Here is a 17,636-nt window from a genome sequence, read left to right on the forward strand (position 1 = left end):
CCCCCCCCCCCCCCCCCCCCCCCCCCCCCCCCCCCCCCCCCGTGTCTGCCAGCTTATCCACATGCAGTTTACATGCAGCTGTGTAATGTCACACCCAGTGTTTGTTGCCTTGACTCAGCCCAGTGCTCTCTCCTCAGGCACTGGCATGGAAACTGTCAAAGTTAAAGCTGACCCCTCCCTTGTTTAGGTTAAGTTTTGTAGTTTGACTGTTTCCCCCTCCTAGAGAAACACCTATGAAACACAGTCATCTCCTTTGTCCTTTGAGTTTCTTGCTAGAGTTGTCACAATTGTTTTCAAGTAATTGCTTGTGTGACATTTGCTCTTCAGGTCCAGCTGTTTGCTGAGACGATGTTGCAATATATTTGTCTTCCATTTTTGGATTTAATTTTGTGCTATGTAATATATATTTACACGATAAAGGCCCCCAAAGGGGATTTGTTTAAATTGAGTATATGAAAAAGAAGAGACTATGTGAGTTTTGTTCTACTTTCAACTCATAAGACACTAACAAAGGTCACAATTGGTTACTATAAATTTGAACTTGTACAACCTTTACCTAACACAGATCTCATACAAACAGTGTCACCTGCATTAAATACAGGTGCCCACCAAAGCCGGAGGATCCTTTGTAGCTGCAGTTACAGGTGGTAGTGAGTCCCCTGTGGGTGCTGGGAATTAATTGAACCCTGATCCTCTGCAAGAGCAGCCAGGGCTCTTAAATGGTGAGTCCTCTCTCCAGGCCCTGTTACAGGGTGAGAAGAATTAACTGATAAAACCCCGAATCAGAATGGCCATTTTCAACTGGAGAGAAGTTTACTAAGACAATATCATGTATCTTTTGAGTTTCCTGGTAGAGTGCTTGTGGACTTTGAGTCTGATTAATTTTGCTTTGTGATTTTTTTCAATTTAAAAGTTTGTTAAAAATTAATTTTAAAAAATTTTTAGATTTTGGAAACACAGTCTCTCTCTGTAGCCCTGGCTTTCCTGGAATTAGCTTGGTAGATCATGCTGACTGTGAACTCAGAAGTCAGCCTGCCTCTACCTCCCAGGATCTGAAATTAATCTGAAGATTAATTAATCTGAATTAATCTTCAAATTAATCTGAAATTAGGCTTGTGTCCCACCAAGCCTAGTTATTTGCAAGTTCTTTATAATAAAGTATTAGTAAACTCACATCTGTTATTAAAGAACAAAGAGTGATCAGTGTGGTCTGTGCCAAGAGCTTTGTAACTTTATGTGAAAATACTAAATCATGCAAAGAATTCTATAAACAAAGGTAAGACACAAGTAACTAGTAACTATAGAAAGAAACACAGAAGTTCAGAGGTGTGTGTGTGTGTGTGTGTGTGTGTGTGTGTGTGTGTGTGTGAGAGGGGCTTAGTGACAAAAAGAAAATGCTTTGTGCTAAGAAAGGATTTTCAATGAATTTTACCCTAGAATGAAGATTACTGCACATAAGAGAAAGATCATGACAAATATCCCAACATTAAAGTAGGGCCCAAGAACCTTGTCCCAGGAACCCGGAACTTAGCAGGCCCCCAGACTTTAACAAAACAGACTCCGTGGTGGAAGAACCACTTAGGCTGTGGAATTTAAGAAGTAGACAGCACCATCTGCCCAAACTGACACAAAGGTCCAATCCATGGAAGTTCATAGCAAGGGGACGTCCTAACCTTGCTTTATAGCTCTGTAGTGTGGCTTCTTGCTAACTGTTCTCGTTTACTGACGTGAGCCAACACAGGGTATGTGTTTTTGTGTTTGATACTCACCCTGGGGAAGGCTCAGTGCTACACTGTGATGGTAAAGACCCAGTGTATTCACTGGCTGACGGACACTTTCTAGTGGCTTCAACCGTGTCTGAGCAGTTCTCTTGTGACTCCCCACAACAAATGTGTGAAAGTTTACTCTTCAAAGGGTGTGGGGACGGGAGTGGTGGCTTATGACTTTAATCCCAGTACTTGGAAGTCGAAGGCAGGAGTATCCTTGTGAGATTGAAACCAGCCTGGTCTACTTAGAGATTTCCCAGTTAACCATAACTACATGGTAGGAGCCTGTCTCACAAAAAAAAAAAAAAAAAGTGCAGAAGTTAAAGAACAAATACCTCGCTTGCTCCACATCATTGCCTGTAGTTTTTCACTGATTTTATTTATCTATTTATTTATGTTTTCATTGTAAAAAAAAATTGTTAACAGAGTCAAGTCATTTTAATTCAAGGTTTCAATGTTCATTTGAAGGGACAATCTGTTCTTCAAGACTGGTGTGTTTATTCTTTCAACAGCCCACGCATGAAGGCTGATGTGGGTGAGGATCATAGGGTGAAGACTACAGTTATGAATTTGGCCCTTACTCCCTGGTCATCTAGGTCCCAGGTAGAAGAGGAACAAGAAGACAAGCCAGGAGCACCCATAGTTCTGCTAAGACATCTGTCCTCCTGATAAAAGAGATCATGGAGGTTACAGAGGCTAGACATGAACAACATGCATTCTGTGACAAGAGAATGAGTCATCACAAAAGGAAATGTCTTCAGTGCATGCAAGGGAAACCATACATACAGCAATGCCCTTACTCATTCCAGCAGAGAGTGTTATTATTATTATTGTTATTTTGGAGTTCTGAGACAGGGTTTCTCTGTATAGGCTTGGCTGTCCTGGGCTTGCTTTGTAGACCAGGCTGGCCTCCAACTCACAGAGATCTGCCTGTCTCTGCCTCCCAGAGTACTGGGACTACAGGTGTGTGGCACCGTGTCTGGTTGCACAGATAGAATTAGTAAGTGAGAAAAGTTAATGGAGGCAAGGGTGATCTCTTAAGTCTTCAAAAAAAAATCACAAATGAGCCTCCACTGATCACATCAAAAAGAGGTTAACTTGTGGAACCTACATGGTCTTAAACACTTGACAGGTGTATCATTCAGGGATTCTAGGGTAACAGAACATGCAGAATGAGTCTTTCCACATAGAAAGGCGATTTATTAGAATGACTTAAAGGCCAGGGCCTAGCTGACCCACCAATGTTACCTAGGTACTAAAAGTCCAAGAATGCAGCAATTTTTCAGTCCGTAAGGCTAGTCATGTTAGCTGCTCTTCAGTCTATGTCTGAATCCCAAAGAAGTAGGCTCTAATGCCATAGAAGAAATGGACATGGTAGCAAGGGTAGGAAAAAGCAGGCAAAGAGAAACCTTCCTTCTTTCATTATTTGTACAGGCTGCAAACAGGAGTTGTGGCCCAGATTAGAGATGGGTCTTCCCACCTTATAAGGTCTGGGTTAAAGGTGCGTCTCCCCCCTCAGTGAACTAGATTAGGACTGGATCTTCCCGCTTCCAAGGATCCAGTTAAGGAAAGACTCTCTCGAAGGCATGCCTAGCCATTTTAGGGTTTCAGTTCACCCCAGATGTAGTCTAGTTGATAACAAAAAAAAAGAAACCACAACAGGAAATATATATATTTACAAAAAATTCTTCAAGCCTTCAACCAAGATGCTCCGCGGCAGTCACATAGGGTCATAATGCTTTAAGACTTCACAAAGTCAGTTCTTCAAATAACAAGCTTCATCAGTGTCAAAACCCTCCAGGTCCTTAAAGCTGTGAGTGAAGGGCCTTCTACCGAGTCTCAGAGAATGCAATCAGCAAGTACCACAGTCTCCTACACACTACAGAGATTACTAGAGACTTGTCAGACTTTTCCATCAGGCGCCTTTCATGCCTTTCAGTCTCAACGTTGGAAGTGATTTTATGGTGTCAGGAGACAGGCCTTTAAGGTACATGATCTGAGTCTCACAGAAGTTATTCCATGTCAGACAATAGGTTCACCTAACTGTCTTCTTCAGGATTCTCCAACGAGAACAGGGGTGAGAACTACTATTTATACAGATTGGCTCATGCTTTCCACATGTAGGTGATCTGTGTCCAGGCATCTGAAGGGAAAGGCAACAAAATAACTGGTTTCATCGTGACATTTTCATATATGTATAAAATATATTTCAGCTATATCAAGCCTTGTATCACCTTCTCCTTTTCACTCCGACTAGAGCCCCTTTGACGTAATGTACTCTTGGCTCTGCTTTACACGTCCCCTCACCTGAGTCTGTGTGTGTTTATGTCTGTCTCAATTAGTCAAGTAAAGTTATGTAAGTGTAGATGAGAGATTAAGTACAGGAACACAGGCAACTGAAGAGTGGCTACGACATTAATAAAAACGTCTCTCAAGCTCCAGGGCCATGACCTGCTGATATATCTCTAAGGAGCTTTGATCCTTCATGAGCCCTCTCCCTCCAAAAAGGGAAGGGGAGGCCTGCTCTTGTACAGGAACTTTGCAAGTACTCAGTTCTGCTGAGAGTTCAACAGTACAACATGGCTGGAAAATAGCATTTCCCATCATTCCACCCTCCTTGCTCTCGCCTCCTATCTTCCCCCTCTTGTGAGGTGTTTGTTGACTCTTGGATGGGGTGATACTAAAGTTTGCTCTAGTAAGTGCTTCTTTTCCATGCTTTGGGCTTATCCTCCGGGCGTTTTGGTGGCCTGCTTGGGGAACAGCCCTCTTGCTTTCCTTTCTTAGTTCTGTTCCTTGTAGAGGTTGTTGGAACAGTCTGAGACCAGCTGAAGAGTCTGTCTGGAGAGACTTTTCAGTGCGCTCAAAAGGCCTCCAGGCTGGAGTCTGAACTACCTCCATTTATCTGGGCCCAGGGTATATCGGGATATCAGCTAGGCAGAGGCTCTAGACCTCCCCACATGCAGTAATGTGTTCTAATATCTGTTTTAGTCAACATTTGTTCATCAAACGCATCTAATCTTTTGATATTGTGTCACAAAGTTATCTCCATAATTCTCGCTTGAGAACAGTACAATCAAGTTTCTCAAAATAGTTTCGAAACCGCCTCACGATATGTTAAGGATGTCCCTAAATCTGATATGGCTGCATTCATAGTTATCCTGGGCTGTGAGCTGGTCACTCATGACGTTATATATATCAGACTAACAGCCAGTATCTGTTTTTCAAGGCTGATGTAACTGACTTTCTGAGTTTCCAACAGTCATGGCATCAAGGGCTGGACTGACAGCTGATATTGTCACTTCACCTCCTGGTTGGCCATGTCCAAAGGTAGAGGACAATGGAGCAGCACTAAAAGCATCTGATACCTGCCCAGAGGCCATGGAGAGCCCAGAGTTTGAGCTTTAGGTTATTTCACAGAAAAATGCCCTTTGTTCAGCAGATAACAGGTAGAGAAAAACTGAAAACAAAGGGCTCTGAAAACTCTCCAAAACCTCTAAAAGTAACCCCTGCAGAGATACAGCTGTCAACAATAACAAGAAGCTGGTGGTCACCAATACAGTCTTAAACACTCAACAAAAAAGCACATCAAAATAATGTAAAATTAAATATCTACGCCAGTATTCTCATCAGGACCTTGCTCAACTGGGAGAACTGAAGTTCCTAAAGCTCTCTACATCCTAATTAATCTTCATTTGTGATCTTGAATTATTGCCAACTTCTAAGTCTATCAACCCTTTTGAAGCCTGCACCATAGGCTTTTTCTCCACACTGACCTCTTGTGTCTCCTTCTATGATCAAGGCTGTCACTTAATATAGGATAAGTACAGTTCAAACTCTGACTCCATGTTTTCAGGATCATCTCCAGTTATTAAACCAGGGGATTAAATTTACCTTAAATTTCTTCCACAGAAAGCAGGGCCATGGAGATGTCTGGACAGCTCCTATCAAGTCCTGTCATCCCCAGCTGTACAAAGCCTGTCACTGTGGGTTCATCTGAGAAAAAGTAAGAGGACTTAACCTACAAAGGCTTAAACAGCTGGTTTCTAGGGGCCTCTTGGAGATTTTTGTTCATCATTTTAGTGAAAGTTTGTTACAACATACTAGCAAATACCTCCAGACTCTAATGAGTAACCAGAATCTGAGGTCAAGTTAAAAACCCCTTATGAGACCTGACAGGCTAGGGTCAGAGGGAAGGGGAGGAGGACCTCCCCTATCAGTGGAGTTGGGGAGGGGCATGGGAGGAGATGAACTAGGGAGGCTAGGGTTAGGAGGGGCTGAGGGAGGGGCCTACAGCTGGGATGCAAAGTGAATAAACTATAATTAATTTAAAAAATCCCTTACTTCTACATTTCTAGGGTTCCTTCTCCTCAGTCACTATTATCATCTTTCCTCCCTGTCCTGAGACCTCCAAAAGAAGGTTTCACACCGTCACTTACAATTCTTTTTTCCTGCTCACAGCTATTTCTTGTTTTCCCTCTGTGGTATTTTTGGCCAGTCTCACGTAATCTTCCAGTCTGATCTTTATCTTATAGGTCATAAGCCACTAAAATGGAGATAGTATTGTGGCAGGGCTATCTGTCACTGACATCTACACCAACACTTAAAGTAAAAGTAACTTTAATTCACCAGATGTAATTGTTGTGTCTGAGGCTTATTGCCGCCTCCATCTACTAACCTAGGCCTAGTGCTGGAAGCTTCACAATATCTTATCTTGCTAGATAAGATTGACCCTCCATACAGTCTAATCTAGGCTTAGAAAGTTTTCAGCCTCTGAGCCTTACTATTAAACTTCACCCGTTCTAGTTCTTTCTAAACTCTTGCTGGGTGGTTCAGCTCAGCTCTTCTCTCTCCAACTCCTTTCTAAGCTAACGATTCAAACTGGCTTCTCAGCTTCTCGCTCAGTTGCCCTGCTTGGCCTCAAACTAACTCTAGCAATCTGTTCTAATCTTCTGGCTACTCCTCATTCTCTGGATCCTCCTGCTGTTCGCCTGTGTCTGGCTTACTCTCTCTTCAGCCTGTCTCTGTGAAACACTCCCAGTAAAGCTGCCTCTGAATTATGTGAACAGAGTGTCACAAACTCAACTCCAGTGCGCTGCTTCTTAACTCACTGACACAACTGTCAGCCCTGAGGCCCTCTTGACCTCTAAGTGATGTCACAGTCTGGCCTTCAACCTCATTCAACATTCACCCTTTTCCTCTCCAAAACGTGGGTCAAGTCCTTCTCAAGTTTTATGGTCTTATGATCCTATGACAGCCGAGTGCCGCGGACCGGCCCGCTCGGGTGCCCCGCGTCCTCGGGAGAATCAGGGAATTCGGATATCAGGAAGGCACAGATAGGCAAAATGACAGAGACCACACCAGGTAGTATTGGTTTGGATCTTCTGCGCTTTACTGAAGTCAAGCCAACACTTTTATAGTAATCTTACAAAGAAGCACCTTAAAGTTGACATATCCCCCAGAACATTACAAAGTTTATATTTTAACTGAAAGAGTAACCTGGTAGAAGCAGTGTCTACAAAAAATCTTGGCCTAACAGCCTCTTAAGCAGAGCAAACATAGAACTAGTGACTTGTTTGCCAATTTCGCGAGTAGAGGGCCAGGGGCTTGTAAAACTTGTGGTCTGTTTACGTAGTTTATTGTTAGTTAATTAGGGGTTGTTGATAATCCTCCGAACTAGGTCTGCTAAAGATTTATAACCCCCCTGGAAGTAAGCACTGTTTGGCTTGCTAAGGGTATACAATCTTTCCTTAGAGATAAGATGCTTGAGTTAGCTGTCCGTAAAACTTATAGTATAATACAAAATTTTTTGACCTCCTATGTTTGTCTATCTTCTTTCTGCCTCATCATAAATACCTTTGTTAGGCAATAGTTTTGTAGTAGCTTTACTGCAGTGGAAATATCCAGAGCATTTATCCTAACAGATCCTGATTAAACATTTTCTTTAGAAAGCCCTAAAACTCTTGTCCTTTTACTACCTAGCAATTCCTGATGCTGAATCTGATTTATTACCTCTCCTAAAATTTTATTTTCCTTCTACTCTTATTTGCTAAAGCTTTTAGTGATCTATTAGAAAGTTTCCTTGAATAGTTAATTGTACTGTTTCAAGAATCATAGAGAAACAGCAAAAAAGGAGCTCATCAATTCCAGTCTTGTAACTAAATAAGCGTGGGACTTAAAATATGTCTTTTGGCTTAGATGGCCATGTTAGGGTTCTTGCTAGGGACTTCCAGGAAGCTGATTCCCGTAGGAAACATGTCTTCTCGTCTATTTGCATAATTTTATGCTTGCATAACACATGTTTATGCTATACAGACTTTCTGGAGTTAGTGTAGCAGACGAGCAACCTCAGGCAGAGCGCTCAATGCTCTATTCTCACCAATAAAGCCCTTCCAAAAAGAAGCCATCTACACCATGAATGATCTGCCGATCTGTGAGGGCAGAAATGCAGACTCAAAGGCTTCCTCCCTCAAAAAGAAATCAAAATGTCCTCTGCTAATGACCCGACTCTAATGTTTGGAGTCTGATCCAGTTCCTCATGACACCTCATACAAGTAGAGGGTGAATCCTACCCTACCCGGGCACCTCAGGCCAGTGGCTGAGCAATGGTGCTTTGAAACTTATTATCTGAGAAGACAGCTAAGAGCTCCCTCTCCCCTCTTCTCTATTCAAACGCAGACATACAGATGGCACAGAAGACAAGGCCAGGGAACATCTTGTTACTAGAATTAAGAAGTTCCTTATGCTCTCAGGAGTATGGTCTCTTGAGAAGTCACGTGCTTAGTTTGGTCCTCAGTGCCTACCTTGTTCGTGCATGTATACACACGTGTGTGTGCCTGTTCAAATACTCGTACATACGGAGACTAGACATTAAGTTTGGGTGTCATTCCTCAGGATGCGACGCGCACTGTGTTCATAGCCAGTCTGTACGGGAACTCAGCAGTTCATCTAGTCTGGCTGATGAGGAATTCGCAGAGATGTACTTCTCCCTCTCTGTCACCTACACTAGGAATACAGGCATGTATCACCACAGTGGACATGGTTCTAAGGAGGGAACCCAGAACTTCTCCCTCTCTGTCCCGTACACTGGGAATACAGGCATGTGCCCCCGAAGTGGACATGGGTTCTGAGGAGGGAACCCAGGTCCTCATGCTTGTGGGGATCAATACCAACCAACCAAAGCGTTATACCACTGCATTAGCTCTTTGTCTGTGCTCCTCACTAAAATGTTTACATCATTTTGGTCTGCTGAATATCACATTTCTATGCCTGGCCATGGCCCCCTGTAGTTCCTGTCACGACAGCACCCTCTGGACTGCTAGTGTCCCGTGCCCCGAGCTCCGTGCTCTGTGTGTACTGTGCATCGCTGCAGGCAGCACTACTTTAGGACTTTTTTAACCTGTTTCTTATCTTTCTCACCTGAGCTAACAACTTTGTAGTTTTCTTTCACCATAGGATAATTCGGTATCATTCTATATATAAACCCTTATACATGTGTGATCTGAGGCTTGCTCACTTTTTCTGATTTATTATTTATTTTGCCAACCCTCTCCTCCTGAGAAGCTGGATGGAAGGCTCCCTGTGACTAGCACCTTGGCCAGACATCATCCTGAACAGTGGGAGATGACACTGTGGAGCAAGGCAGGCGCCGGGTCAGGGCAGCAAGTCTTAGTTTGGTAGGGATGATGAATTTTATTTTTATAACTGGATGTTTCATTTGTCTGAAAAAACATGTATTTGCAGTTTCATTGCCAATGGACTGTGTACTCACCAAACTCCTATAATACGCATGAAACCCTGAATATGTGAGCTGTGAAATTAGGCTCACATGTTAGTATTAATTTATAAGCTCTATCCAATTCACTGGCTGTAACTGCCAAGAAGTCCCTTTGATAACTGTCTGCTGGCCCACACGGGCTCCTTTGCTCCAGTCTTAATTACTACTATAAACTCTCAGATCACACATTATAATACACATATAAGTGTACGTATCACATACGCTTAGATTACAGAATGGCTTCCAACGGGTGAAGGAGTTGCCATTAGAGTTTAAAGAGACCAGACTGGAGGCAGAGACATGGAGCAGCAGAGGAACTGTCAGAAATGATGCAAATAGGAGGTATTAGCACTTGGGTGGAGCTGAAGCCTTAAGATGGCCAGGAGTTCTCTGCTGCAGGCTCCTCAGACAACCATATGGCAAGTTTGTGGGCGCCATAACCATTGCAGTTAGGTGGCCTGTTCAGGGTCCAGCTGAGGGTGAGCCAAATCCTCAGTCCTGGAACTCTGATGTGGTTTTGATATGTACATGTGCTCGCTGCTTCCAACCTGTTCTGGTAAGTGTATAGGTGACACCTTTTCCTTTAGGGTTAAGTTAGGTCTCAGCCTTTGAATCACGGAGGGTCCTGGGCAGGGCGTGTGTCTGTAAAGAGTGAGGTGTCATGACATGCAGCTTCTGCTTTGCACTGAGAGGGGAGGCAAATGGAGTCACCCGAGGCAAGTCACTGTTTGAGACAGTGAGGGGTAATTTAGAGCCAGGTCCAGCTTGCTGTCCACAAAGCAGTTAAGTGAAACAAGAATGAAAAAGGAACAAGCAGTGAGTCCCTGATGGCAGCAGCCTCTTGCTCTGTGATGCCCTGGTGCGTGAGGCTCTGATGCCATCAGTCTCCTGGTTTCCCACCAGTCTGGAAGTCAACAGCACAGATTTCAGAGATACCATCAGAAATACGTTTGTTCCTTTGCTGAAGAAGCCACAGGCAGTGTTCAGAGTCACCCAATACAGCTGCTGATGACCACTGTGGATCAGACTACAGAGCTAGAGTAGCAGCAGAGAGCACCTGTGGACAAAAAGTGGGTCACAGTGGGCTCCAGAGCCTCCAGCTGCCGCACCCCACTCTCCTTCATTTCTCAGACACTCTCCACATCCCAGAGCACAGAATCAGCCGCACAATCCCTTCCTTTTTCATTTTCCTTCTAGATCTGCTACTCCAAGCTCCTGTGTGGCAAGTCTTCAGATGTTTAGTGTGTTGTAAGCATATTGAAAAAGAGATTGTGAATAAAAAAATCAGCAAACATGAAAAAAAAAAAACAGATTGTATGAAATTATGAAAGGCCAGCAAAATATGCCTGCATTTCTGTCTTTGCTGGCCTTATTATTTTCATTTTTCAAATGTGTGCTTTGGGGACAAGGATTCTCTTTATTCCCCAAGCTGGCCTTGGGTTTTGTATGATATAACTCACAACAGGCTTGAACTCTTCTGGCAATGTTCCTACCCTGACATTCCACACATGGAAATTGTAGGTCTAATCAAATGTACAGGTTAGAGCTCCCATACTTCATCCTTTCTGCTGTGCAGGTGCCCAGCTCATGTTAATTCATATTTCATTTCAGTCTCCATTTTGTATTTAGCGAGTTAGCGTATTCAGCTGTAGTCTGTGCCCATCAGTGACAAGACACAAAAAGGAGTGTGATCACATAGATAATTAAACCCCACTAAGCTCTAATAAGTATATTCCTCTTAAATAAAACTGTCAACACCCGCTCCAATCACATCTCACACGGAGGAACTCTCTGGCAGTACTAAATGATGGTGAGCAAATATGTCTTACAAGATATTTAGAACAACTAAGTAGATACAAGACGGGGGTCTCGGGAAAGAGCACGGCAGACCATACAAATGAGGTTTAGAAAGCGGTTAACGGCCACTCTAGGTGTCTGGGCAGTCATGTGACGGACAGGTGGGCAGACTATCCACAGAATTCATCTGGGGGGTTGGACATATGGATCAGTTGGTGAGATACTTCCTGGGCAAGAATGATAATCTGAATTTGAACTTCCAACCACCCAGTCAAAAGCTGGGCATGGCGGGGTGAGCCTGCATTTCAGCCATCCAGGAGGAAGAAGCAGGGGAGCAAGGGCGCTTAAGGGCTGCCAGCCTAGCTCCAGTTCAGCTTGTCTCTCAGGGAATATGGTGGATTTTTGTCTCCTGTGTACATGGGTGCATGCAAAGTACACGCATCCACATGACACGCACACATAAGACAGAACTGAAAGAAAGCCGAGTCAGTGTGCAGTCAAGGATTGCTCCACCAATGTTTCTCATGGTCTAGGGAAGACACAGCAGGTGATGGCAACTTCTGTGACATTAAGAGGAATTCCTGAGCTGGATCATGTCATCCTCAGAAAGCAAACATTTTCATCACAGTCTTGGGGGAACCTTTGATTGGGTCATGAGGAAGGAACACCCCATTTCGTTTTCCTTCTATCTTATCTGGATCCTTGGATTCTGTCACCTCAGGAGGACTTTCCTGTTTCTTCTCTCTGCTGACTGTATGGTTTCTCTGGCTCTGCCAGCCTCCTGCACCCAGCAACAGCATAATATCACTACAGAGCGGGGGCTCAAGGCTAAGAAGGGGCATCATTATAGTGGAAAGATGGCCCCTGTGCTGAACGGTGGTTTGGATAAGAACACTCGAACCCTCTCATATGTCCGAACCAGAATAATACTACCAGGCACAAGAGTGAGAACCCAGCCTGCTCCTTACCTCTTTTCTTCACAATCCAGGCAACTGCAAAGACCATGATGATCAATGCAATGATTAAAGGTAATAGATACAGAATCCAGCTGGCGTTTTGTTGCTCGCTGGCAGATGTAAGTTGTGTGGTATTCACATTACATGGAATCTGGGTGGCAGAGGTAAGCTGGGTAGTATCCAGAGACTTTACGTTTGGTCCTTTCAAACAATGACAAAAAATATGGATAAAACAAACAGCACATCTCCATCAGCAACTTCTCTCTCTAGGCAGCACAAGGAATTCATGTGTGATAACTATTTTACCAGATCCTGGATGGATGAATAGGACGTGTAAGATGTCCTCACAGTTAATTTCACTACCAAATAAGCAAATGTCTATTGAACCACCAAACAATGTGACATATTTACTGTGGGTAGAACTTTTTGGATGTTGGAACAATTGATAGTGTTTGATTGTGTCAAAGAAAGATATTGACACCTTCACAAGTGCTGGTTGAGCTGGTGGAAGGGCAGCCATAATGGAGGAAGAAAAGGCAGGAAGTTTACAGTGATGCAGACAGCTTGGGGCCCGTTAGCAGCCACACAGAGCCTGGGACACTGGTGAACAGGGAATGAGAAACAGGGAATGAGTTGGAAAGAGGAATCCTCATGCTCATTGCTGGCCTCCCAGACAGGAAGACCACCAAGAATTCACTCACTCGGTCTACCAAAATTTCCCTTATGCACACTTGCTGACATTCACACAGGGAGGTCATCAGAGTTTTCAAGGGAACTGCCTCGCCTTTCCTGCCCTCTGGAAGTTTCTTTGCGGTAAGCTACTGAGCTACTTACTTGGCTCTTCCCTCAAGTGTGTGGACAATTTCTTGAGGCAATCTCTGAAATCTCCCTCAGAGATCCTCCTGAGGTCTTCTAATTGGTCCTTGTTAGCCTCCCATTGTTTCACAGTACTGCCTGTGTCATGATGACTCCACCTCCAAGTCTTGTTGGTTAGATAACAGAAGGAGGCATTCCGGCCATCATTGGTGAAGGCCCAGCAGGCATGAGTGAGGTCTCCTTGTTTATATTGAGACTTCATGGTGACATTCATTGTGTGATCTCCTGCAAATGGCACACAGAACAATCATCATCTTCTACCCTTTATAGAGCCATCAACCCCTCAATGGTCAGATCTTTCCCTACACACTTAGGAACCTGTGTTCTTTCCTCCCTGGCTTGCCGTTTTTTACACATTAGTTACCATGCACTTCCAGGCTGGGTCAATATTAAGTTTTTTTAATGCCAATACAGCCAGAGCCCACTTCCTACACATGGTCTGCTCTTCCTGTTTCTTTTTTTCTTTCTATAAAAACAGGTATCTTTTTCTTTCTTTTTTTAATAAATTATTATTTTTATATATTAATTACAGTTTATTTGTATCCCAGCTGTAGCCTCCTCCCTCATTCCCTCCCAATCCTGCCCTCCCTCCCTCCCTCACCTCCGCTCTGCCTTTCTCTAAGTACACTGATAGGTCCTCTTCCCCTTCCATCTGACTCTAGCTTATCAAGTCTCATCAGGACTGGCTGCAATGTCCTCCTCTGTGGCCTGACAAGGCTACACCTCCCTCTTGGGTGTGTGTGGGGGAAGTCAAAGAACCAGCCACTGAGTTAATATCAGAGACAGTCCCTGTTCCCCTTACTAGGTGACCCACTTGGATACTAGTGATAGTCTCTATCTTTGCATTCGGTCCCATACTTACCTGTGGTCAGGAATAACCCTGGTTCCTTGCACATCTCTTCCAAAACCCCTTTTATGCTGTCTGGCAAAATTGTGCACACTTGAATGGCTTTCCCCTCCTTCTCCAGTTTACGCAAAAGTGTGTCTTCATTTCTGTTACCATACTGAAGGAGAGTCCCTCCGTTCACTGAGCATTGTCCAGCTGTGGTACGAGACTTGACAGAGAGCTTGCAGATTAGAGAGTCTGCATCTGTGAGAGAAACATGCATGTGAGGGCCAATGGGGAAGCAGAGGTTCATAGACTCGTGGTTTTGAAACTCTGGGAAAATGTCAGGAGGACAAGTGTCTTTTCAAGAGGTCCACCAGCTTCTGGATCCTTATTTCTGTGCCATTGTTGACTGTCTTAGGTTGGTAGAACTCAAGTGTACAAAGCGTCACCAGGAAGATTTATCTTACAAGTACTTTTAGTGACTATGATCAAGTGTTGAAGAGTAAAATATATCACGTAGGATCCATGTTCCTGGGGCTGAAACTCTTGCTGAACACACAGGGGAAAGGAGACATCATAGAACACGTGGTGAATTCACCATGGGGCCTGTATGTTTAGGAAAGGCTCCTGGAGTCATGTGCATCTTGGCTTGGAATGGGGAGCTGTCACCTGTGAGCACAGAGCTCATCATGGCCCCACTGGGCCCCTTCACACAAACGCTTTTCCTAAACGAGGAACAGGGAATAATGAAGGTTAATTAAGAAAGCATTCCTGGCATCATATTTGCACGACTACTGCTAAGACTAAAATGGCAAACGTCTTAGAAGGGAGTATTTATACACAGACTTACAGATGTTAGTAAGGAAACCATTTTTGTAACCTCTCACAGTAGTGTCGATCAGACAAGGTCTCTGGGATGCTTGGGATTCATCAATAGGCAAGACAGGCTTGCCAGTGACCCAGGGTTCTCCTGCCTCTGCTTTCCTAGTGCTGACAATGCAAGCAAACAGCCCCATGCCCAGATCACTTACATGAGTTCTAGGGATCAAATTCAAGTCCTCACGGTTGTGAAGCAGGCACCTTACCACTCAGAGATCTCCCCGAGCTTAGGACACACAGGACAGTTGATGATCAGCAAAGAGAATTTTCTGCAGACAATGCCCACGTGCTACAGGAATGGCTTACATGACCCAGGTCAGATACTGCATGGAATACACAATCCAGCACCTCTAAAATGGGTAGTGAAGGGCTGTGTAAAAGGCCCAGAGTACACACGTTAAAGGAGATGTGATATGAAATTAGGAGTGTGGCATTTTGGAGTAGGTGTAGCTTCGTTGGAGGAAGTGTGTCATTGGGGGAGGCCTCTGAGGTTTCAGAAAGCCCACTCCAAGTCAGAGTCTCTCTTCTTTCTGCCTTTAGGTCAGGATACAGAACTCTCAGCTATGATATCTGCCTGTGTGCTGCCCTGTTTTACACCATGAAAAAATGGACTAAACCTCTGAAATGCTAACAAAGCTCCAACGAAATGCTTTCTTTTATAGGAGATGCCATGGTCATGGGGTCTCTTCAGAGTAATAGGACACTGACCAAGCTAGGAGTTGGTCCTGGGAGTGGGGGATTGCTGTGACAGCCCTCACCATGCTGATTGTGGGCAGAATGTGGACTTTGGGACTTTGGATTAGGAAGCAGTTGAACATTTTAAGTGGGGCTTAAGGGCCATGCCAGTAGGAGCAAAGAAGACATTGGTGTTAGAGCAGTATAGATTAGGAGAGCCTGGCTCAAAAGGTTTCAGAGAGAAGAATATTATTAAGTGCCCTAGAGACCATTTTTATGACCATTTCTGTGAAGACTGTGGTTGATTTTTGCCCCTGTCCCATCTCTTCCAAATAAAAATATGGCTAAGACTGAATTGAAGTGTTTTGGATTAGTGAATTTGGCAAAGGACATTTCAGGACATTCCAGTATCAACTGTGTCACATGGTCATTAGTGGTGTCTCTTATGCAGATCTGTAACGAACAGGAACAAGATGAGCAAGGAAAAACAGAAAATGAGCAGTTTGAGGAGAAAAGGAGCCCCAGGAAGAGTAATGGAGAAAGCCCAGTGCTCAATGAGATTTAAACAACAACAAGAAAATAATAAAGAAAAGCCTGATTCTAAAAGGAATAAAAGGAGGTGTGACCTCAGGGAAAGACCCCAGGCAGCTAAGCTCCCAACTTGTCAGAAGGAATTCAAGAAATGTGTAGACAATGAGGGAGACTATCAAAACCAGAAAGCTGATTAAAATGTGTCTGAATGAGTGAGCCATGTTCCAGCCTCAGCAAAAGCAGAAAACCTTGTCAGCTTTGGCCGTGTGGTTCCGGCTTTAGGGTCAAGGATATAAGGAAGGGTTGTGGAATCTCCCTTCTGGGCTTCATAAAGCTATTGAGGCCAGGCATGTGTCAGGGGTGTCGCTGCATGGAGGCTCATAAAGGCCCTAGGGTGAAGCTGTGAAGGTAAAGCCTGAATTTCAGTGCAGACTCCAAGATTTTGGAGATGCCAGAGTCATGAAATAATTGCCAAGGAGAGCTGGTAAAAGGGTATAGAAGCAGGCGAAGGGAGAGAAGTATGTTGCAATCAGCAAAGGTGAAAGGGTTTAGAGTGCTGAAGAGCATGTTGTCATCAGGCATGGAGATGCAGAGTTTGAAGTCTGAGCTGCTGGTTTTCCATCCTGCCTTGTATTTTCTCACTATGTTCCCTTTCCTTTCCTCCCTCTAAGAATGGTGATGCGTATTCTGTGCCATATTGTGTTGGAAATATGTGATCTGCTTTTAAATTTTACAGGCAAGTTTAGTTAAGAGGGGGGTCCTGAGTCTCAAAAGAGACTTTGAACTTTGTGCTTTTAAAAAGTGTCGAGACTGTGATAGACTATGGGGACTTTTGAAGTTGGACTGGATACAGTTTTGCATTATTACCAGCCCATCAGGGGCAGGGATTGCAATGTGGTTGTTTGAATAAGAATGCCCCCATGAGCTCAAATATTTGAATGCTTGATCATTATGGCATGACACTACCTGAGCGGGATTAGGAGTGTAGCCTTTTTGGAGTAGGTGTGTCCTTACAGGGGGAAGTGTGTCACTGGGGATGGGTTTGGGGTTTCAAAGAGCCCATTCCAAGCCTAAAACCTGCTATTTCTTGCTGTGATTAGAGCCAGATATAGACCTGTAGCCACCATGTCTGCCCATGTACCACCGTGCTGCAAACCATGAGCATAATGGACTACACCTCTGGAACCATAAGCAGCCTCAAATGCTTTCTTTGATAAGAGTTGCCATGGTCATGACGTCTCTTCACAGCAATAGAACACTGACAAAGATAGTCTGTTTCTCCCCTTGGTTGCTTTCAGTCTGAGCAACAGAATGAAACCAGAACAACACAATGCCAGATCTCCTGGACATAATGCAGTGTTCCAGGGATGGTTTCCTGGAACTGCTCAGAACATAGTGTGGTTAAATCTGGTAGTAGAGGAGTGGTGATAAAAAAAAAAAAAAAATCTCAGAGAAGTTAATGTGACCGAGTGGATGTCACAGCAAAGAGATCTGGGAAATGTGCAGAGTCCCTGCTGCTCTGTGGGATGCTGCAGCAGCCATGTTGAGAAGCA

The 17,636-nt window shown here is 44.1% G+C and overlaps 1 protein-coding gene across 1 annotated transcript; it reads right to left on the reverse strand.

Moving 5' to 3' along the window:
* Positions 1–12,867: 12,867 nt before the first annotated feature.
* Positions 12,868–14,259, reverse strand: LOC129685778 (histocompatibility antigen 60c-like; the record flags this gene model as incomplete). The annotated part of the gene is made up of 3 exons (XM_055619282.1): positions 12,868–12,893; positions 13,128–13,394; positions 14,032–14,259. Coding segments are annotated over 3 exons (521 nt in total), but the record flags the coding sequence as incomplete, so codon positions are not given.
* Between the last annotated feature and the right edge of the window lie 3,377 nt (positions 14,260–17,636).

The sequence above is a fragment of the Psammomys obesus genome, unplaced genomic scaffold (assembly GCF_907164565.1).
Source record: "Psammomys obesus unplaced genomic scaffold, mPsaObe1.curated_primary_1811, whole genome shotgun sequence".
Taxonomy (NCBI): domain Eukaryota; kingdom Metazoa; phylum Chordata; class Mammalia; order Rodentia; family Muridae; genus Psammomys; species Psammomys obesus.